General features: G+C 37.9%; 2 protein-coding genes across 4 annotated transcripts in view; both read left to right on the forward strand.

Annotated features, from left to right (window-relative positions):
• The first annotated feature begins 5,515 nt into the window (after positions 1-5,515).
• Positions 5,516-23,295, forward strand: part of LOC139963533 (folylpolyglutamate synthase, mitochondrial-like) — a 50,982-nt gene continuing 33,202 nt past the window's right edge. For 2 of the 3 annotated variants that reach the window (XM_071964376.1, XM_071964377.1), the window contains exons 1-5: positions 5,516-5,671; positions 8,250-8,461; positions 12,227-12,358; positions 15,641-15,759; positions 20,784-20,976. In XM_071964376.1, the coding sequence (XP_071820477.1) occupies positions 8,294-8,461; positions 12,227-12,358; positions 15,641-15,759; positions 20,784-20,976 (612 nt within the window). In that variant the 5' untranslated portion in view covers positions 5,516-5,671; positions 8,250-8,293. Of the gene's footprint in view, positions 5,672-8,249; positions 8,462-10,678; positions 10,792-12,226; positions 12,359-15,640; positions 15,760-20,783; positions 20,977-23,295 lie in introns of all 3 variants that reach the window. The other variant, XM_071964378.1, reaches the window with a different exon arrangement.
• Positions 12,390-14,307, forward strand: LOC139964049 (uncharacterized). The gene is made up of 4 exons (XM_071965370.1): positions 12,390-12,393; positions 12,451-13,122; positions 13,353-14,197; positions 14,287-14,307. The coding sequence occupies exons 1-4, from the start codon at positions 12,390-12,392 to the stop codon at positions 14,305-14,307; spliced, it is 1,542 nt and encodes a 513-aa protein (XP_071821471.1).

A 23,295-nucleotide genomic window follows, 5' to 3' on the forward strand; every position in this document is an offset into this window, starting at 1 on the left:
GGCGATCTGGGAGGTTATAGTTGCCCCAAAAAATCTTACGCTACACGCGAACACATGGTCGCGCTCCGCTTAGATATCAGAGAACAGACACGCGCCCCACCATTATCCAGGTTGATCTGCGCCCATGCTCCAGACTGTCGATGTGTGTAGTGTTCGGTTACGGAAATTTCTGGTATATTTTTTATTTCCTTCAACGAAATTTTTTAGTAGCCGTCTGAATTTTCGAAAAATTCCCTGACCAACATTCTTCATCATACTTCCCTCTACTGGTGCAATTTTGACCGATCTGTTAGGGTTTGAAGGAGGTTTTCCTAAATTGGTTGTCCATAGATGATATTTTGTGCAACATTATGGGTACGTTTTGAAGTGTCTTTATTCACGAAAATTGTGAATTTTCAAATTCTGAACAAATAATGGTCATGAAACCTAGAAAAGTGGGGCTTACGGGTATTGTGGGCCGCGATGTAGAATCACCTACAAAAGCAATGATCCACGGGATATATGATGAGTTCGAACATGATGTGTGACTGGTGACAATCTACAAAAAGGTTATAGATAAGAAAAAACTATTGGGAAATACTTGGTTCTCAGGCAAAAGTGTACATCTTTTTGGTCAGTTTCAAGCCCGCGAAGTGCCATTTCCGGTGATCTGGGGGGTATAAAAACCAGAAATTTTCTTGTACGCTGCGCGCCAACCGATGGTGTCGCTCCGCTTAGATAGTAATTCGCGCCCCCGGATTAGAAAATCCTGGATACGCCCCTGGTACCTATTACGAATGCAGCTTAACGGTGCTGAAGTAATTCACGTTTGCTGTGCGGCAAGGGGCGGCGGAAGCACTTTTAATCTGGGGGGCACCAACGTCGAAGGGCACTTTGCAGAAATTCGATTGGACTGATGCAGCCTGATATTTAGTACCCTTTATAACTCTTATTGTATTATCTTATTTGCGTATACACATCACTCCATCAACGCCACCCCCCCCCCCCCCCCTCAAATAAACAATGCATACTAGCACTGCAATATCTAATGTGCAAATTGGGAAATTGGAAAATCATTATAAAGTCCAAGTCCCTGCACACGCGATCGATACATGCATGAAAGCAAATGAAATATGTCAAAATACTGAAAGAAAAATAATTTTCTATGTGTTTTTCAATGGTTAAACTGATATTATTATGATCATTATTATTGTAACGACTTTCCCAGTAATTATAACCAATTTGGAAGGGTTATAACACGGCAAATGATTGTATGTTATTGGCATGCGACGTAATAACCAACGCATGCCTATATGATGTGCACATTAACGTGTTGAACGCGCGCAGCGCGCGAAAATTCTGGTAATATTTTTCTTATTGTAACGACTTTCCCAACAATTATAACCAATTAGGAAGGGTTATAACACGGCAAATGATTGTATGTTATTGTCATGCGATGTAATAACCAACGCATGCCTATATGATGTTCACATTAACATGTTGAACGCGCGCGAAAAATTCTGGTAATATTTTTCGTTACAGCCCCCCCCCCCCCCAAATCAAATTGGGCTCCTACGCATGTGGTAGTAAACATTTAAAACTTCCCGAAATATTTCATTCGACGTGGGTTTCGCTTTGTAAACTCTTTATTTATTTATTTAGAAATTTTTATGTAGAAATAGGGCACATTTTTAACCTGAGGAAAAGCCCCTGTGCCCCCCCCCCCGGTTCCGTCGCCCTTGCTGTGCGGGCAACTAGAGAAGCGGTTCTGAAAGGGTACTAACCCTATGTTGATTGAGTGGCGTGATTGGGTTGTGATACAGAAATGAATAAATAGAGGCCATATAGCACCTGCTGACAACAAGACGCTTTGCAGCATTTGAAGGTCACTCGCGCCATCTTGATACACAAAACAAGGACTCGCGCAAAGGGTGCCTAGGTGGTACTAGTTACGAGGTTTCGACGAAATCCTTACCTTATCGTCAAATTATTATTTCATTTTCACACAGAGAAACACTTGATGCTCCAGATTAACTCCTATTGTGTGGGAATATACTAGTTGAAATGAATAACATGCACTCAGGGGTATTTAGCTGTTGTTTTTTGAGAGAAAAAATCTAGCGTGTTCCAAAATGTTGTACAATCTTACATTTGGACCTTAATTATGTATCTAGAGCACAGAGCCAATCCGTCTATATCGTTCACATGCTAACTTTTATTAGAACGAAATGTAGGGAGAAGACTTTACAAACATTTTTGGGACCCTGGCGAGCCTTCACTCCGAGTTGGAGGTGCACCAATAATTTATGGAGGGGGACCAATAATTTAAGGCTGGCCACAACAGCAATGCGCTGTTAAGTCTTGTTGGAAAGGGGTTAATATTCAAATGGAACCTTAAAGCCACCTTAGACAAAGGCTCAGTGAATAATAAAAACTGCAAAGTCATGTTGTGGAAAAACATTTTCTTTAACATTTTTTTGTGCGCTCAGTGAAGGATCTTCCACAAATTGCTGAATTGTTTAATTGAAAGGTACAGTATTGAAACAACCCGAGAAGCTGTTATTACTGTGTATAATTTGATGATGCAGGTGCTTGGAAATAAGTCAAAACCTACTCATATTACATCTGTAAACCGACTTTGATAGAACTTCCCCAAATATATTTCTCTTTACTTCCTGACTATTTACAAGGAACCATCTTAGTTGTAGGCCCACCAACGTTAATTATTGCAGCATTTTTAGTAGTCTGCCACGGTACATTGATTTATCTACTTACAGTTTGCATCTGTCTTCTGTAATATTACATTGTTTTCATTAAAATTGCAAATTAATTTCCAAGTTCTCTCACATGTCTTCTGTGATGCATGCACGTGTACCACATGTGAATTACAATTTTTACTTTATAGCCTCAAAACAGGATGCATACATTTACCACAAACATTTAATCCTCATCGTCATTTGCTTGGAAGGTAAAAGGACTCTGTCGTGTTGCATCTTAGGCTTCTTAATTAGCTCAATTCAAATCAGTTAGGCCCATATAGGCCTACTGGATAAACAGCAAGAGCCAACTGTCATCTCAGTCCCAACAAAACTTGCTATCACCAATACTTGTGTCGAAGTCTACTTTGCTATCCTAGCAATTGAATATAGCCTTAGACCTAGTAACTATACTGTAACCGTATAATACAACCATAACTTTACAGTTGCACTAGTAGTACTACAATGTCAACGGTCATATGAGGTCAAAGTTGAACCTTTAGACACTTGTAACTCAAACGATGGAGCTCCATGCTCAAGCAAATGGTACAGCTTAGATTTACTTCATTATTAGTATATGTCGATCCACCTCGCTGGGTACAAGAACCATATTGTTTTCCTTAGAGGCCCAAGGTCTTGCAACCGATGGTAAGAGAGTTCACAGTCTGAAACATTGTGAACACGATGACAGAAATAATTGGTGAAGTTACGCAGTGTTAAATGGATCCCCTTATTAATTAAAGAACTGTCTGATTACATTGATTGTTCTCATAAACTGTAAAAAAAAAGTTGCAAGGAATCACGGAGCCTTTTGATTCTCTGGTTTATGAAAGCTTTGACCATTTTGTGGGGACTAGGGCTAAATCTATGGAATCGGGATACAGACACGTCAGTGCCTTGTATTTTCTAAATTGCCCTTGCACAGAAGCAGTGGCGTAGCCACGGCGGGGTGGGGGGGGGGGGGCGGGGGGGGGGCGACAGCCCCCGCCCTCGTGAAAACTTGTCGCTCCCAGTCGCCCTGCCACTGGGATTTTGGGTGTCGAAAAATATTACATGTGCGAAAAATATATCATTTGTCTGAATGGTCTCGAATCTCCATGATGACCACTCATGAACGACCCTCCGACCGCGGACCGGCAGTAGGCTATAGTTGCTGAAAAAACCTGACGTGACATAGCGCATAGGCCGAGAAGACATTTACAGTAGTCGCACTGTACTGAAAACGCATGTTAACGACCGTCAAATAAATACTGGCGCGTAGCCAAGGGGGGGGGGGCGAAGGGGCGACCGCCCCCTTGAGAATATTTTTTGTACGTTTTTATGATATCATTAGTAATTTCAAAATAGAAAATGCTTAGATGCAACTTGCAAGGCCTGGGAAGTGCCATATCCAGCGATCTGGCAGGCATTTTCGTCAAAAATTTACGGCTCTGATAATTTGCCTACAGGTTCGCCCCTCCCTTGGCAAATTCTTCGCTACGCGCCTGAATAAGTACTAATACAAACAACCAATCAGGATCATGTAACCAGTGCGCATTAACTGATCAAACAAGCTAGTGAGCTATACTATACCCTTATAGAAAGGTGGTTTCCAGGTACTGAAATGCCAAAGAAGAAAAGGTAAAAAATGCTCATTTCGGTTTCTCACATCATTGCTCGCGTTATTGCCTCAATACTCCGTTACATTTTCAATCGGGTTTTCACTTCTGGGACGTAACCTGATGCTCTTCCGCTAAAAAAACAAATTTTCAAGAAAGGAGACAATACTTTCGCTGAGAACTACCGGCCAATCAGTCTATCACCCTAATAATATTTCAGACGCAATCTTTGATGTCAGTTTGACAGACATATAGTTCGGTCATTTCAGTATGTTACTTGCCTGAAAGCCCAGTCAATCTTTCCTTATTTTCCACTCGCAATTTGCAGATTTGTCGAAAAATGTCAATGCCGGTGTCAAACTCACAAAAGATATGTTACGATATTTCAAAATAACTTACCAGACTGTTTTTTTCCTTTTATTTCACTAAACTATTTGATGACCATATCAAGACATGGGATCTCAAAGTAAAGTATGTTGAGAAAACTTTAGAGCAGCTAACAAGGCCTGGGAAGTGTCATTTCCAACGATCTAGGAGGCCTTTTTAGCTAACAATTTTCGGTACGCTGCTCGCCAACTTATGGTGGCGCTCCGCTTAGATAGTAACAAGACGCCCTCCCAGGAAATGGTCAAGCCACCCCAGTGCCCCCACTGAAAAAAATCCTGGCTACGCCACTGCACAGAAGTGTTACTAATTGGACATTCGGTAAGTTCAGTGTCGGAAAGGATAGAAATTCGAACATGTTGACAGCGATCCTCCTATTCAATTGCCCTTGTAAACGAGCAAAGCTGAGAGCGATCTTACCATTTCAGTGGGCTGTTAACCCTTGTTGTGACTGTCCAGGATGAATTTTTAGACTACGGTCGTATGGCAAGCCGTTTTCCTTTTCGTTCAATATTTAATGATACAGTAATTATTTAATGATATCATTAAATCGATTGATGATATCATTACATATTTGCAGATATCATTAAGTACTTTGATGATATCAAATTAATTTGTTTTTAAATTTAATAATGAATATTACTGTGGTTTATCCATAACTCAAAGCCGATAGCCATTGCATATACAAACGGCTCTCGGTTTACTCAGCGACAGGAAGGGTCTGGATTTACCAAGAACCCTATAAATATATACTGTATGGCTATGGATTTACTCAAAAGTAGAGGGCTCACTTGACACGAACAGAAAATATGGTCCTCAAGGCAGAACTATCGTATATTCTTCTCCAGGTTCAATCTTTGCCGTTACTATTACACAATCACTTGTGGACCTGATACACATGCTCCTGCGTCTTTTCCGATAATGTAAGACAAGGCATCTAGCGTTGAAGCTATTGTGAGTTTTAGTAATTCATTTACAATCAATTTGCAAAAGAAATCACTGACGTGCACCGGTTAATTGAAAATGATACAATAAACAACGCTAGAAAGTTAGGCTTAACTTCGGAAATTAATAAAGCCTAACGTTAGGCCTAACTTTAGGCTAGGAAGAATCGTACGAGCGCGTATTGTACGCCTATGGCCTAGGTATAACTATCACTTAGCCTTACAAGTTACAGTAGGCCCAGGGTTAGGCAAAAAGGGAGTGAAGACTCGCGCACATACTTGAAACGCTTGATGACGGTAATATGACCTAGTTTCGAATGATGTGTAACAGAAGTGTTAGACACCACCATCTATCCCAGAAAATACACACAGCTCGCTACCGTCTGTAATTAGACACTAGTGAGTAGTGTACAGTCAATACATGCAGCTACAGTACAGTCAATACCCACAACACAGTGTACATAGCAACGATGGATTTCTCAGGTCCAGATAAAGCACTAATATTAATAAAGGCAAATGTCCAAACAATGAATGGATACAGGACCTTGTATGATAAGTATGCAAGAGTTTCCTGTAGAAGGACGTTTGTTCATGGTTCTAGCCTAGCGCGATAGTAGGCACATATTTTATACATTAAAATTAAGGCCGTGGCTATTCTTACGACTAGTCGTAACAATGATTTATAATTCAAGCGCAGGAAAGTAAATAAGCAACTGCGCATGTAGTAGGGGTAACCCTAACCCTAAACGGGTACCGTTATTTTCCGCACACGTTACTTTCCGCTGAAACAAAACGGTGTTTTCCGCAAACAAATTTGTCAGCAGAAAACAACGTTTTTTTCAGCGGAAAGTACCGTTTTTTTTTGGGAGGAACAGAATGACTTACTGAAATGATTAAGCACATGGAAGGATTTAGGAAGATGGAGAAGATAGGATTTGACTGTAACAGGATAAAATGTAGCTTCGAGACTAGATTTAGGATAGCTAAGGTTGTAGCTTAGGCTGTAGGCACTAGCTTAGGCTGTAAGCACAAGTTTAATTTTAGTTAAACAGCGCCACCCTTTTGGGTTGTAGTTTTCGACATGCCTTAGTTATACAGCCATTTCCAGCGAAAATCAAAGATACCACCTTTTTTTTAAACCATCATTACGCGGACCGCAGTTTTAATACTTTATTAGATACTCAATCCTTCATAACGCGGGCGTCCCTTTGCCCTTTTATCCGCCAACCGCCTCATACTTCTTTAATAAGACCTAATTACAAACACCCCAAGCCTCCTCTAAATTATAAGCAGCTTAAATTTTCTGATATGAACTCAGTCTAACCATCCTTGATCGACGTTCTTTGATACTTTCTCATGTTATTTTAATCATCCTGCCTGAATTTGGTATCCTAAAATTGCGGAAAAATATAGTGTACAGGTAAGTGAAGAAAAGGTGTTTTCCGCAGAAGAATTTTTTTCAGCGGAAAGTAATCAGCGGAAAGTAATGTATGCGGAAAACAATTGAAACCACCCTAAACACTAGCCCTAACCCTAACCTTAACCCTAACCGGGAATTATTGTTATTCCTAGTCATAAAAATAGTACTCCTAGTCGTAAAAATAGCCACGGTAAAGCAACTGCGCATGCGTATTTATAAATTATTCTTACGACTAGTCGTAAGAATAGCCAGTTTGTAAAATTAAACTACAAAACAACCGACACACTCGATCAGACATCCAATAAATGTGAACCAGGCCAGTAGTGAAGTAATTGTAAACATGTTTGAAGAAATGACAAATACTTTGGCTCTCGTAAAAGATGAATATCTTACAAATTTGCGATTATGTGCAATGATCAAACATTGCTTAGACTGATTGTTGCACTGCAGAGAAAGCATATCACTGACAAACAAACGCATGAATCTGATCGGAGCAGGTGCTTGCTGATTTTTAACACAGCACAGTGCTAGAGTAGCATTGTGAGAAGCGGTAGTTATTGCAATATTTGCTGAATAATTGCTTTAGTGTTTTTCAATAGGTTAGGCTACTTTTCAAAAGCAGATTATGTGTAGTGATAGCTTGCAGTTGAGTAATCGCAACTTAGGTCTTGAGCACGATTAATCCCAATTCCAAAGTGTATTCGCGACTACTATCTCACGCTTCCAAATTTGACAGTCATTTAATTCTTGTATATGTAGTTACACCATTTGAAGGTGTAGTGATATGGTAAAGCTAGAGATGTATTTTGTTTTGAGACATTGAATGGTGTATAGTGATATGGTAAAGCTAGAGATGTATTTTGCTTTGAGAAATTTAATGGTGTAGTGATATGGTAAAGTTAGAGATGTATTTTGCTTTGAGACATTGAATGGTGTAGTGATATAGTAAAGCTAAAGATGTATTTTGCTTTGAGAAATTGAATCTGTAGTAATTTTCCCTATCCCAAAAATGTGTTTTAAGTCTGTACGACTTGTAACTAAGGGTTTAACTAAATGAGAAAAGAAATTAATGTGTAATGTTCACTGTAATTTGGCTTGATTGCTGTTGTGTTGTAGACATGATTTTTTTCTGTTTTCTTATTCAATATTCTTGGTGTTTTCTCTCCAGGTAATGAGTTGGCCTACTTCTTTGCAGGCACTACTTTTATCTTCATGACACGTTGCCATTGGAGCAGTTTACTATTACAGAGGTGGCCTATCAAAATGAAAGACCTACACTGGTTAACCACCAGTTCTTCCAACAGAATTACTACTGGGATTTGTTCTAGTGCCAAATCTGATCTTCAGGATCAAAGAAAGTCAACAAACAGAACATACCAGGTGAATAAAGTGACAAATATAACAATAAGACATAGCTACGTTTCAAAGCTGTGCTTAGTGTTAGATATGCCACAAGATGGTGTTCCATCAATGTATCAGCAATAGTCAAAATACTATGCAACTGTAATGTAGTAAAATCAATGTATTATTTAATCTGGGTTATTTATTAAATCAATCATGGGGCAAAGAGCTTTTGCTGCTGCTGCTGCCCCTTCTCTGTGGAACAGCCTTCCAGAACATGTAAATCACAGTCCATCTCTTGATTCTTTTAAACGCTCTCTCAAGACTCATCTGATAAAAACTGTATAATTAATTGTTCACTGTTGCTCATTTTTTGCTTATATTTTTGTCTTGTACTTTGTTTACTGTTTTTGGTTCCTTGCTTTTTGCAAAGCAAGGAACCTAGATGCATTCAACTTGGCGTGTGTGTGTGTGTGTGTGTGTGTATATGTGACACATTGCTTGTGTACACGATATCTCAATAAGGAAATGATGTATGATGATCAAACTTGGTGGGTGGATAGCCATAGTAAGATACCCATAGTAAGAGGAAGATATTGTTTTTGGTGCCCCCAAAGGTCAGTTAGATGCCAAAAACCAATATATTAAAAACAGCAATAACTCCCATTGACAGGTCCCACATGGTTGATATTTTGGGAGTAGTCGTGAATGCGGTAAGGGATCGTTTCCAAACATAACAGTAATGTGATCAAAGGTCAACAAAGGTCAATTAATGATAAAAAACTAGTATTTTTGCGATAACTTGAGAATGAAATGTCTGTTAGGGTTGGGAGTTGCTTCAATGTAATCCAATTGTCGACCCGCATCTGGGTGACCCTTGACCTCAATTTGACCTCTGGTAACCTTTAGGTGTTTTGAAGCAGTTTTGATTCTATTTTCAGATGTCAACTTTAGGTACCTTCTGATCATAAATGTCAATAGGTTGACCCTGTGTGACCTTCGTGTGCGAAGTTGTATGAAGTCAAAGTTTTTGGTCGGAGTTAGGATGGCTGTACAGACTTGTCGTGTTGTTTTTTTGAATCAGGATATAAAACTATGTATCTGAAACCAAGGTCAAAAGGTCAAAGGTCACATTAGAAAAAATGTGCTTATTTTGGGAGGAAACAGGCAAAAAAGGAAATGTTGGTTTTGATGCTAGATTTGGATGTCAAAGGTACCTTCCGATCAAAAATATCAATGGGTTGACCCAAGGTGACCTTTGAGTGTTTAGTTACAGGATATGAGGTCAAAGTTAATCTTCAGACATTTAGTGCAATAACTCCCAGTGCTAAGGTGTGACACGGTTGATATTTTGGGACAAGTTGCAAATGGTATAGGGGAATATTTTCAAACTTAAAGGTCATGTGATCCGAGGTCACCAAAGGTCAATTAATGTTACAAAACATGTATTTTGGGGGGAGAAAATGGGCAGAGAAAATATGCTGAATTTTTACAGTTTTGATGCTCTATTTAGGTCTCACCGATCAAAAATGTCAATTGGTTGACCCCCAGGTCACCTTTGTGTGTGAAGTTATGTATACAAGTTCAAAGTTAATTTTTAGACATTTAATGCAATTAACTCCCAATGCCAAGGTGCGACACAGTTGATATTTTGGGACAGTTTGTGAATGGGGTGGTGGAACGTTTTCAAACTTAACGGTCATGTCATCTGAGGTCAACAATGTTATCATATCTGTTGACCCGCTTGTAGGTGACCTTATATTTCTTACATTTTCGACGCCATAAGTGCCTTATAAGTGTTGGCCATAGTGTGGGTTACTTTATGGGTACATGTATGACCAGTTGACCACAATTACTTTGACTATTTGCGCCCAATCTTGCTTGCTAATATTATGTGTATTGTCATATACCCGTATGCAAGGAACCTCTGTGCCATTGGGCTCTTGTTTGTTTTGCTGTTGCACTGTTTGTGTCACTGCGCCATGATCGCCTTGTTTAACAGATACCGACGCATTATTAATGTCCATTATAATTATTATGATTATTCATTATGGCAACAAATAATTACTGTAGAAGGGTGCCTGTGTTTAATAGATTGTAAGGTAATTAAATGCAGCTTCTTAGTAGGAAGGTGTTTGCCTACCCTGGCACCAGTTTGTTCAGCACAGTGCTGGTATTGGGCAGAACCCTGTGTGGGTTGCCCGTTCTTGTTTGCTACTGACTTTCACTGACATTATCAAACCAATTGTTCACCAGCATAAATCTGCCAGGGTGCCTTGATGTCACTCAGTATTTCAGATATTGGTCAGGTCACTCAGGTGCTGTATAATTGATGGTGATTTCAAGTGGCAGTCCTGGTAGCAAAATGGGTAACTTGTAATTATTTTCTCTGAATAATGTACTCTTATAGTGTGACACACCTATTGAAACACCCAATCTGTGCAGTATTGTTTGTAGCTACTGTAAAGTACTCATACATACACACAGATTGAAATACCCAATCTGTGAAGTATTGTTTGTAGCTACAGGTACTCAACCATACTCAACCATTGAATTACCCTCTCTAGAATTTTGTTTGTAGAGTCGCTCTACTCAACCATACTTACCATTGAAATACTCTATCTGTGCAGTATTGTTTGTAGCTACTCGACCGTACTCACATTGAAATACTCTATCTGCTGGTGAAGTATAGTTTGTAGCTACAGTACTCGACCATACAGTACTTACCCATTGAAATATATACTCTATCTGTGCAATATTGATTGTTGCTACTCGACCGTACTCACACATTGAAATACTCTATCTACTGGTGAAGTATGGTTTGTAGCTACTTAACCATACAGTACTCACCCATTGAAATACTCTATCTACTGGTGAAGTATTGTTTGTAGCTACTCGACCATACTCACACATTGAAATACTCTATCTACTGGTGAAGTATGGTTTGTAGCTACTTAACCATACAGTACTTACCCATTGAAATACTCTATGCGTGCAGTATTGTTTGTAGCTACTCGACCGTACTCACAGATTGAAATACTCGATCTATTGGTGAAGTATGGTTTCTATCTACTCAACCATACTCACACATTGAAATACTCTACTGTATCTACTGGTGAAGTATGGTTTGTAGCTACTCAACCATACTCACCCATTGAAATACTCTATCTACTGGTGAAGTATAGCTTGTAGCTACTCAACCATACTCACCCATTGAAATACTCTATCTACTGGTGAAGTATGGTTTGTAGCTACTCACCCATTGAAATACTCTATCTACTGGTGAAGTATGGTTTGAAGCTACTCAACCATACTCACCCATTGAAATACTCTATCTACTGGTGAAGTATGGCTTGTAGCTACTCAACCATACTCACACATTGAAACACTCTATCTACTGGTGAAGTATGGTTTGTAGCTACTCAACCATACTCACACATTGAAATACTCTATCTACTGGTGAAGTATGGTTTGTAGCTACTCAACCATACTCACACATTGAAACACTCTATCTACTGGTGAAGTATGGCTTGTAGCTACTCAACCATACTCACACATTGAAACACTCTATCTACTGGTGAAGTATGGTTTGTGGCTACTCAACCATACTCACACATTGAGATAATTTCAAAGTCTGTAATGCCCGACTGTAGAGTAACCAATGTTTAACTGGTTACTGTAGAGACCTTTTAACTTACAGTACTCTCAGTTTGTCGTGTCAGATTTTCTCCTCTATTAAAGTGCAAAGGGCCCAGTATTTAGTGTTATTTTCTGTTCATACTGCTCACTTATCACATTTTGCAGGAAGCAATTGGAAAGTTGAATGACCTACAGAGCAACGCATCTGTTTTGCAGTCTGTTAGGAAGACTCAAGGAAAGTTCAGTCATCGCAACATTCCAGAGGCAACTCAGTTTGCTCAGAGAGCTGGCTTGACAGTGAGTAGATTATTAATTAGGTGATTTAAGGATGAGTTATAGATCTTTAGTCTGCATATGATGTCATAGTCCAACCAAAAAGAAATGTTTAGGTGCTGTTACTGTTTCTACATGTGGTGGTAATGTTTCTACAGGTGCTGTTAATGTTTATACAGGTGGTGGTAATGTTTCTACATGTGGTGGTAATGTTTCTACAGGTGCTGTTAATGTTTCTAAAGGTGGTGTTAATGTTTCTACAGGTGCTGTTAATGTTTCTACAGGTAGTGGTAATGTTTCTACAGGTGGTGGTTATGTTTCTACCGGTGGAAGTAATGTTTCTACAGGTGGTGGTAATGTTTCTACAGGTGCTGTTAATGTTTCTACATGTGGTGTTAATGTTTCTACAGGTGCTGTTAATGTTTCTACAGGTAGTGGTAATGTTTCTACAGGTGGTGGTTATGTTTCTACCGGTGGAAGTAATGTTTCTACCGGTGGTGGTAATGTTTCTACAGGTGCTGTTAATGTTTCTACATGTGGTGGTAATGTTTCTACAGGTGCTGTTAATGTTTCTACATGTGCTGTTAATGTTTCTACAGGTAGTGGTAATGTTTCTACAGGTGGTGGTTATGTTTCTACCGGTAGTGTTAATGTTTCTACATGTGCTGTTAATGTTTCTACATGTGCTGTTAATGTTTCTACAGGTGGTGGTAATGTTTCTACAGGTGCTGTTAATGTTTCTACAGGTTGTGGTTATGTTTCTACCGGTGGAAGTAATGTTTCTACAGGTGCTGTTAATGTGCCTACAGGTGCTGTAAATGTTTCTACAGGTGCTGTTAATGTTTCTACATGTGCTGTTAATGTTTCTACAGGTGCTGTTAATGTTTCTACATGTGGTGGTAATGTTTCTACAGGTGCTGTTAATGTTTCTACATGTGATGGTATGTTTCTACATGTGCTGTTAAAGTTTCAAAAGGTGCTGGTAATGTTTCTACAGGTTCTGTTAATGTTTGTACAGGTGCTTTTAATGTTTCTACAGGTAGTGGTAATGTTTCTACAGGTGGTGGTTATGTTTCTACCGGTGGAAGTAATGTTTCTACAGGTGCTGGTAATGTTTCTACAGGTTCTGTTAATGTTTGTACAGGTGCTTTTAATGTTTCTACAGGTAGTGGTAATGTTTCTACAGGTTGTGGTTATGTTTCTACCGGTGTAAGTTATGTTTCTACAGGTGCTGTTAATGTTTCTACAGGTGCTGTTAATGTTTCTACATGTGGTGGTAATGTTTCTACATGTGGTGGTAATGTTTGTACAGGTTGTGGTTATGTTTCTACCGGTGGAAGTAATGTTTCTACAGGTGCTGTTAATGTTTCTACAGGTGGTGGTAATGTTCCAACAGGTGCTTTTAATGTTTCTACATGTGCTGTTAATGTTTCTACAGGTGGTGGTTATGTTTCTACCGGTGAAAGTAATGTTTCTACAGGTGCTGTTAATGTTTTTACAGGTGGTGGTAATGTTCCAACAGGTGCTTTTAATGTTTCTACATGTGCTGTTAATGTTTCTACAGGTGGTGGTTATGTTTCTACCGGTGGAAGTAATGTTTCTACAGGTGGTGGTTATGTTTCTACATGTGCTGTTAATGTTTCTACAGGTGCTGTTAGTGTTTCTACATGTGGTGGTAATGTTTCTACAGGTGGTGGTAATGTTTCTACATGTGCTGTTAATGTTTCTACATGTGGTGGTTATGTTTCTACCGGTGGAAGTAATGTTTCTACAGGTGCTGTTAATGTTTCTACAGGTGCTGTTAATGTTTCTACATGTTGGGGTAATGTTTCTACAGGTGGTGGTAATGTTTCTACATGTGCTGTTAATGTTTCTACATGTGGTGGTAATGTTTCTACAGGTGGTGGTAATGTTTCTACATGTGCTGTTAATGTTTCTACAGGTGCTGTTAGTGTTTCTACATGTGGTGGTAATGTTTCTACAGGTGGTGGTAATGTTTCTACATGTGCTGTTAATGTTTCTACATGTGGTGGTTATGTTTCTACCGGTGGAAGTAATGTTTCTACAGGTGCTGTTAATGTTTCTACAGGTGCTGTTAATGTTTCTACATGTTGGGGTAATGTTTCTACAGGTGGTGGTAATGTTTCTACATGTGCTGTTAATGTTTCTACATGTGGTGGTTATGTTTCTACCGGTGGAAGTAATGTTTCTACAGGTGCTGTTAATGTTTCTACAGGTGCTGTTAATGTTTCTACATGTTGTGGTAATGTTTCTACAGGTGGTGGTAATGTTTCTACATGTGCTGTTAATGTTTCTACAGGTGGTGGTTATGTTTCTACCGGTGGAAGTAATGTTCCAACAGGTGCTTTTAATGTTTCTACAGTACATGTGCTGTTAATGTTTCTACAGGTGGTGGTTATGTTTCTACCGGTGGAAGTAATGTTTCTACAGGTGCTGTTAATGTTTCTACATGTGGTGGTAATGTTTTTACAGGTGGTGGTTATGTTTCTACCGGTGGAAGTAATGTTTCTACAGGTGCTGTTAATGTTTCTACATGTGGTGGTAATGTTTCTACATGTGGTGGTTATGTTTCTACCGGTGGAAGTAATGTTTCTACAGGTGGTGGTAATGTTTCTACATGTGCTGTTAATGTTTCTACATGTGGTGTTTATGTTTCTACCGGTGGAAGTAATGTTTCTACAGGTGGTGGTTATGTTTCTACATGTGGTGGTAATGTTTCTACAGGTAGTGGTAATGTTTCTACATGTGGTGGTTATGTTTCTACCGGTGGAAGTAATGTTTCTACAGGTGCTGTTAATGTTTGTACATGTGGTGGTAATGTTTCTACAGGTGGTGGTAATGTTTCTACAGGTGGTGGTTATGTTTCTACCGGTGGAAGTAATGTTTCTACAGGTGCTGTTAATGTTTCTACAGTATTGTTCAAGCAAACAACTTTTTTGTCTTAACAAACCTAATATCCTACCGTTGTTATTGTAAGGCATAGTGAAGCCTACAGGAGCTTACTTGGCATTTGCATGTCTTAAGTGTTGCCAAGTGTTTTTACAAAGCTGTTAAATAATACTGAGTGCCGAGTGGTGGTGGATTTATATAATTGGTGCTATTGGTATAAAAGGTAGTATTTGGGTCATTAACTTGGAACTCGGAATAGGTTGTTCCAACTTGTTGAATGAACTTGCAATATGTTGTGTGTGGATCCAATTTGTTATTAGAAAATCCTCCTCTAATGAAATGTGAAACAAGGAATCTCAAATGATCCTGTTGTTTTACTTGTTTTTATCTCTCTAGATGGATCAGTTAAATACACTACCAATTATTCATGTCAGTGGAACAAAAGGAAAAGGATCAGTGTGTGCATTTTGTGAAAGTATTCTCAGGAAGCATGGTCTGAAAACTGGATTTTACAGGTAAAAGAAATGAGTTGAACTGTATGCAGCAAACAATATAAAGTAGGCAATATGAATAAAGTAAACAATATAGTGTTGGCTGTATGAATAAAGTAAATAATGTAAAATAGGCTGTATGAATAAAGTAAACAATATAGAATAGGCTATATGAATAAAGTAGACAATAAAGTATAGGCTGTATGAATAAAGTAAACAATATATAATAGACTAAAAGAATAAAGTAAACAATATAGAATAGGCTATAAGAATAAAGTAAACAATATAGAATAGGCTGTACGAATAAAGTTAACAATATAGAATAGGCTGTAAGAATAAAGTAAACAATATAGAATAGGCTGTATGAATAAAGTAAACAATATAGTGTTGGCTGTATGATTAAAGTAAACAATATATAATAGACTATAAGAATAAAGTAAACAATATAGAATAGGCTATAAGAATAAAGTAAACAATATAAAAATGGCTGTATGAAATAAAGTAAACAATATAGAATAGGCTCTTTACATAAATAAAGTAAACAATATAGTGTTGGCTGTATGAATAAAGTAAACAATATAAAATAGGCTATATGAATAAAGTAAACAATAAAGTATAGGCTGTACGAAAAAACTAAACAATATAGCTATAAGAATAAAGTAAACAATATAGAATAGGCTGTATGAAATAAAGTAAACAATATAGAATAGGCTGTATGAATAAAGTAAACAATATAGTGTTGGCTGTATGAATAAAGTAAACAATATAGTGTTGGCTGTATGAATAAAGTAAACAATATAAAATAGGCTATATGAATAAAGTAAACAATAAAGTATAGGCTGTACGAAAAAAGTAAACAATATAGCTATAAGAATAAAGTAAACAATATAGAATAGGCTGTATGAAATAAAGTAAACAATATAGAATAGGCTGTATGAATAAAGTAAACAATATAGTGTTGGCTGTATGAATAAAGTAAACAATATAGTGTTGGCTGTATGAATAAAGTAAACAATATAAAATAGGCTATATGAATAAAGTAAACAATAAAGTATAGGCTGTACGAAAAAAGTAAACAATATAGCTATAAGAATAAAGTAAACAATATAGAATAGGCTGTATGAAATAAAGTAAACAATATAGAATAGGCTTTATGAATAAAGTAAACAATAAATTATAGGTAATACGAATAAAGTAAACAATATAGAACACGCTATATGAATAAAGTAAACAGTAAAATGTAGGTTATATGAATAAAGTAAACAATATAAAATAGGTTATATGAATAAAGTAAACAATAAAGTAAAGGTAGTACGAATAAAGTAAACAATGTAGAATAGGCTATATGAATAAAGTAAACAATAATATGTAGGTTATGGCAGATTTCACAGTTTGATGGTCCAAACCAGCATAGTTAGTTTGAAGTACACTGTACTGCTGTGTGTTTTAAATAATTACAAGTCTTTGTCATTAATTTGAACAACAAAGTAAACAATATAAAATAGGTTATATGAATAAAGTAAACAATAAAGGATAGGTAGTACGAATAAAGTAAACAATATAGAATAGGCTATATGAATAAAGTAAACAATAAAATGTAGGTTATAAAGTTAACAATATAAAATAGGTCATATGAATAAAGAAAACAATATAGTATAGGCTGTATGAATAAAGTTACAAACAATATAAAATAGGATATATCAATAAGTCATAAATATAGAATAGACTGTATGAATAAAGTAAACAATATAGTATAGGCTATTTAGATTAAAGTAAACAAAAATTGCACGTTTGCGTCAACGAAGATACATTATTGGAAAATTATTTTCAAGAGTTCATAGAGCATTTTTGAGTAGAAATAATTATTCAACAGCAGTGATCATGCATCAGCGCCAGGGTTAGAAATCAACGATCGCGCCCAAGCGGGTGTTTACAGTTCCACATCGTCAGATCATAGCTCACTGCCCTGTTTAAATGTTGCATTTTGAGAGAGAGAAAAGTTTTCCACAATGATTTAGAAGAAATAATTGAGTTCACTTTCTCTCTGATTTCCCGCAAGAAGTATTTATCACCCTGCAAATAGCTTCCGCCTTATTGCCCACTGCACTTTTTCCCGCCATGCAGATATCCTTTTAAACTTTTAACAAATTGCCATTGATATAGCACCACTACTTAATCCGCCCGGGTTTTCCCGAATCCCCATACAAAATGTTACAATCTGCATCAAAGGACAGTCGCTAATTACTTGACATGCTGAAACATGCATTCCACAAGTTCATTCAACTCCATTCTTGATTCTCTCCATTTGTTTTGCACAAGCGTTGTGCGGTAGTCGGATTTCACACAACCGGTAGTGTTGCAACATCCATCCCGTATCATAACTACAACCGGTATTTTCCTCAACTTTCATCCATGGTTCAAAGCACTTAGTTACGAGATTGTCAATGTCATACATTCAATATGCATAGCCTAGGCTACAGTATGTACATACTCTTACACGAACGGTTATAAAAAATATGAAAAAAATAACACGCTATATTAGGGCCATTGTTTTTTAACATACACTTCCAAAAGAAAAGCAAAAACCTTGGAAAAAAGCAACCCACACCATCCTTCATTCATACTCGACGTACGATATTAGATGATCACGTTCGCACATGGATTAAACTATTGTAGTAATCCGTATTCCATACACAAAAAGAAATTGGGAGTTCCCCATTATTTCATGATATTGGAATAGAGCAACCCCTTCAAGTTCAAAAGTTCACAATGAAAAGTTTTTAACTATCAACAAGTCACCACGTGTTTGGAACTTCAGACAATAAGAATGTAACATAGGGGCTACGTAAATACGGGATTATAAACTACATACATAAGAATAGTACAGATTTATTCATATCGTTAATCGGCTGTTGTTTACTCCAGAAAATATACTTTCAATACGCACAATATCAATCTTTCGTACAAAAAATCTTAAAATTTAAAAAGTGGCAAAAGATAACTATAAATTACATCGTGGAACCCCCTGCATTAATAAACTAATCCATTTCATTACAGCATCAACTCTCAAGTACCGCACAGAAGTGTGTACCAGTACCGTACCCTAGGCTATAATAATATACAGTCCCATGCAAAGATGGACTTAAACTGGATATACTCCCTGCGGTTTTGGCTCAATATTTATTAGATCGTTATAATTATTATAACAAAATGAGGTGAAATGCATAAGGGTAAGATTTTGTACATGGGAACCTTGACAATCATCGTTTGAAGGAAAAATAAATATCGAAAATTTCAGAATAACTTTGAAGTCCCGTAACATGCTGAGCTCAAGTAACGTTCGATATTTGGTGTAGCCTAGGTCCAAATTACTACGTGAAAAATTGATTCGTTAATGGTCTAGGCCACTCATTCTCTGATTGGTCTATTGCGGCGATGTTGAAGCAGCCTGGTCTTGCATGATACACAGCGAATTTTAACGTGGTGTGGCTGATCGGACTAACCGCGACGGCTTTACTGTAGTACTACTGTACAGCATACAACAATGAACTTGTTGAGGTCCCAGAGATATGAAATCCTATTCGGAAAAGTGCAATTACTTAGAAAATATATCAAGTGAATGTGAAATTTAAAAAGGTAGGGAACTTGCTGAAATTTTATACAGGATAAAAACGACTCATGTGCTACCGTAACATGGTACACATGTGTAGTACACTGGCAATCACTGTTAAATTGGGCCACAAAATCGCGTCAATTGGGTCTTCAATTTTCAAAAAGCTTCAGCTCAGACACCCCCCTACACTGCTTTCCGGATTCTTCCGATTTATGTTCCCAGGAACAAAAACATTTTTTCCTGACTGTGGCCAACAGTGTGTTAAAATAGTGACATTTAGGGTTTACACAGGTCCAAAAAGTGGGAATCGGGTACCCAAGAGCTGTCACCAATCGGGTATCCAGGTACCCGGAAAAAAACTGTTTACCAACGTGTATCATGATTTTCAAGAAATTACATATTGGATGCTATAATAAATGAATTATATTCTCTGCTGACAATGTTTTCATGTTCAAATATGTAGGTGTAAGATAAGGTATAAAACCTTCCTCAATAACAATAATTTATATTTGCTTTTGTTTCTTTCGTTAACTTGTTAATAACTTTATATAATTAACATTACTACCATACATCACACTGCTGTCGCTGCTTATGCTTGCTCTCCACGTCTATTGGATCAGACCATATAAATTTCCAATTGAGCTCTTAAGCAGTTGTTACTACTACTATCTATTACGCAGACCCAGGGTTCGCATTAGCCGCGAGATTGCACGATTGCGCAATTTGATCACATTTGGAATAAACGATGAGTAAAAAGCCACTTGCGATTATTATTTTTTAGTCTATAATCCATAAACATATCGTAATATTCCTTGTCAGCCTTTCCTGAACTATCAAATCAACGAATGAATAAATAATTTTTTTCCCCCTCATGGTAGCCTAACACCACACTAAGTCAATGGAAATCTAACTAAACCTAACCATCTGTTTATTAGCTGAAATTGTGACGCAGTTACAAGATATCCATGGATTACTTTCATTTTTGCTGTTACGTTCAACCACATGGTTGCCTAACACAACACTAAGTCTATGGGGTAATCTAGCCTAGCCATCTGTTTATTAGCTGAAATTGTGACGCAGTTATAAGATATCCATGGAATACTTTCATTATTGCCGTTACGTTCGACCACATGGTTGCCTAACACCACACTAAGTCAACGGGGTAATCTAGCCTAGCCGTCTGTTTATTTGCTGAAATTGTGACGCAGTTATAAGATATCCATGGAATACTTTCGTTACTGCTGTCATCTTTCATCCATTTGCCAATTTTTTTTTTTTAAATCACACTTTGCGTAGGATTCGGGTTATAAATTAGGAATCGGGTAGTATCGCAACGGGCGGGTACCCACTAGTGACATGACATATCTGCTACTGGACAACAAACTTTTGTCTGAATGTGTGCTATGGACTTTCAATCTTATTGCTTCCTCCTCAGTTCTCCCCACCTTGTAGAGGTTCGCGAGAGAATACGAGTTAATGGACTGCCCATGGAGAAAGAGGATTTTGCAAGCTCTTTTTTTGAAGTGTATGACAGGCTTGATGACACAAAGAAGGATCATGAGGAGGCCATGCCGGCTTATTTTCGGTTTCTCACTATAATGGCATTTCATGTCTTTTTGAAAGAAAAAGTAAGATAATTTATCCAAGTTTTGTCGTACAGATATCTGATCCTTTTCTGTTTTTGAAATGAAGGATATAAATTTGTCGGCCTCATATAAATAACATTTATGAGAGGTTTATCTTTGATGAGGAGAGGGGGACGAATGTGAAACCCTTCTAGATAGTAGCCAGCACAATGCTGTTGTCAATTGTTACGTAATAGATCATGTGTCCGTTATGGGTATGAAACATTGGTGCATTGCAGCTGTCATGTTCTAAAGGCCTTATGATCTGAAAGTTCCATATTCCTTCTGTGAAAGCTCAATGTATTTGGTATCATAGGAAGGAAAAATATCACTGAGGTTTCACCTAATAACAGAACAGATAGCTGTCAGTGAGGTTTCACCTTTTATCAGAACAGAACAGATAGCTGTCAGTGAGGTTTCACCTATGAACAGAACAGACCAGATAGCTGTCAGTGAGGTTTCACCTAATAACAGAACATACCAGATAGCTGTCCGAGAGGTTTCACCTAATAACAGAACAGACCAGATAGCTGTCAGTGAGGTTTCACCTAATAACAGAACAGACTAGATAGCTGTCAGTGAGGTTTCACCTAATAACAGTACAGACTAGATAGCTGTCAGTGAGGTTTCACCTAATAACAGAACAGACTAGATAGCTGTCAGTGAGGTTTCACCCAGACCAGATAGTCGTCAGTGAGGTTTCACCCTATATAAGAACAGAACAGATAGCTGTCAGTGAGGTTTCACCTAATAACAGCACAGACCAGATAGCTGTCAGTGAGGTTTCACCTAATAACAGAACAGAACAGATACAGTAGCTGTCAGTGAGGTTTCACCTTTTATCAGAACAGAACAGATAGCTGTCAGTGAGGTTTCACCTAATAACAGAACAGACTAGATAGCTGTCAGTGAGGTTTCACCTAATAACAGTACAGACCAGATAGCTGTCCGTGAGGTTTCACCTAATAACAGAACAGAACAGATAGCTGTCAGTGAGGTTTCACCTAATAACAGAACAGACCAGATAGCTGTCAGTGAGGTTTCACCTAATAACAGAACAGACTAGATAGCTGTCAGTGAGGTTTCACCTAATAACAGAATAGAACAGATACAGTAGCTGTCAGTGAGGTTTCACCTTTTATCAGAACAGAACAGATACAGTAGCTGTCAGTGAGGTTTCACCTTTTATCAGAACAGAACAGATAGCTGTCAGTGAGGTTTCACCTAATAACAGAACAGAACAGATAGCTGTCAGTGAGGTTTCACCTAATAACAGAACCGACCAGATAGCTGTCAGTGAGGTTTCACCTAATAACAGAACAGAACATAGCTGTCAGTGAGGTTTCACCTAATAACAGAACAGACCAGATAGCTGTCAGTGAGGTTTCACCTAATAACAGAACAGACTAGATAGCTGTCAGTGAGGTTTCACCTAATAACAGTACAGACCAAATAGCTGTCAGTGAGGTTTCACCTAATAACAGTACAGACCAGATAGCTGTCAGTGAGGTTTAACTTAATAACAGAACAGAACAGATACAGTAGCTGTCAGTGAGGTTTCACCTATGAACAGAACAGATACAGTAGCTGTCAGTGAGGTTTCACCTTATAACAGAACATACCAGATAGCTGTCAGTGAGGTTTCACTTAATAACAGAACAGAACAGATACAGTAGCTGTCAATGAGGTTTCACCTAATAACAGAACAGACCAGATAGCTGTCAGTGAGGTTTCACCTAATAACAGAACATACCAGATAGCTGTCAGTGAGGTTTCACCTAATAACAGAACAGACCAGATAGCTGTCAGTGAGGTTTCACCTAACAACATAACAGACCAAATAGCTGTCAGTGAGGTTTCACCTAATAACAGTACAGACCAACCAGATAGCTGTCAGTGAGGTTTCACTTAATAACAGAACAGACCAGATAGCTGTCAGTGAGGTTTCACCTAATAACATAACATACCAAATAGCTGTCAGTGAGGTTTCACCTAATAACAGTACAGACCAACCAGATAGCTGTCAGTGAGGTTTCACTTAATAACAGAACAGAACAGACACAGTACCTGTCAGTGAGGTTTCACCTATGAACAGAACAGAACAGGTAGCTGTCAGTGAGGTTTCAACTAATAACAGAACAGACCAGATAGCTGTCAGTGAGGTTTCACCTAATAACATAACAGACCAAATAGCTGTCAGTGAGGTTTCACCTAATAACATAACAGACTAAATAGCTGTCAGTGAGGTTTCATCTAATAACATAACAGACTAAATAGCTGTCAGTGAGGTTTCATCTAATAACATAACAGACCAAATAGCTG

Source organism: Apostichopus japonicus, chromosome 22 (genome assembly GCF_037975245.1).
Source record: "Apostichopus japonicus isolate 1M-3 chromosome 22, ASM3797524v1, whole genome shotgun sequence".
In the NCBI taxonomy this organism is placed as follows: Eukaryota; Metazoa; Echinodermata; class Holothuroidea; order Aspidochirotida; family Stichopodidae; genus Apostichopus; species Apostichopus japonicus.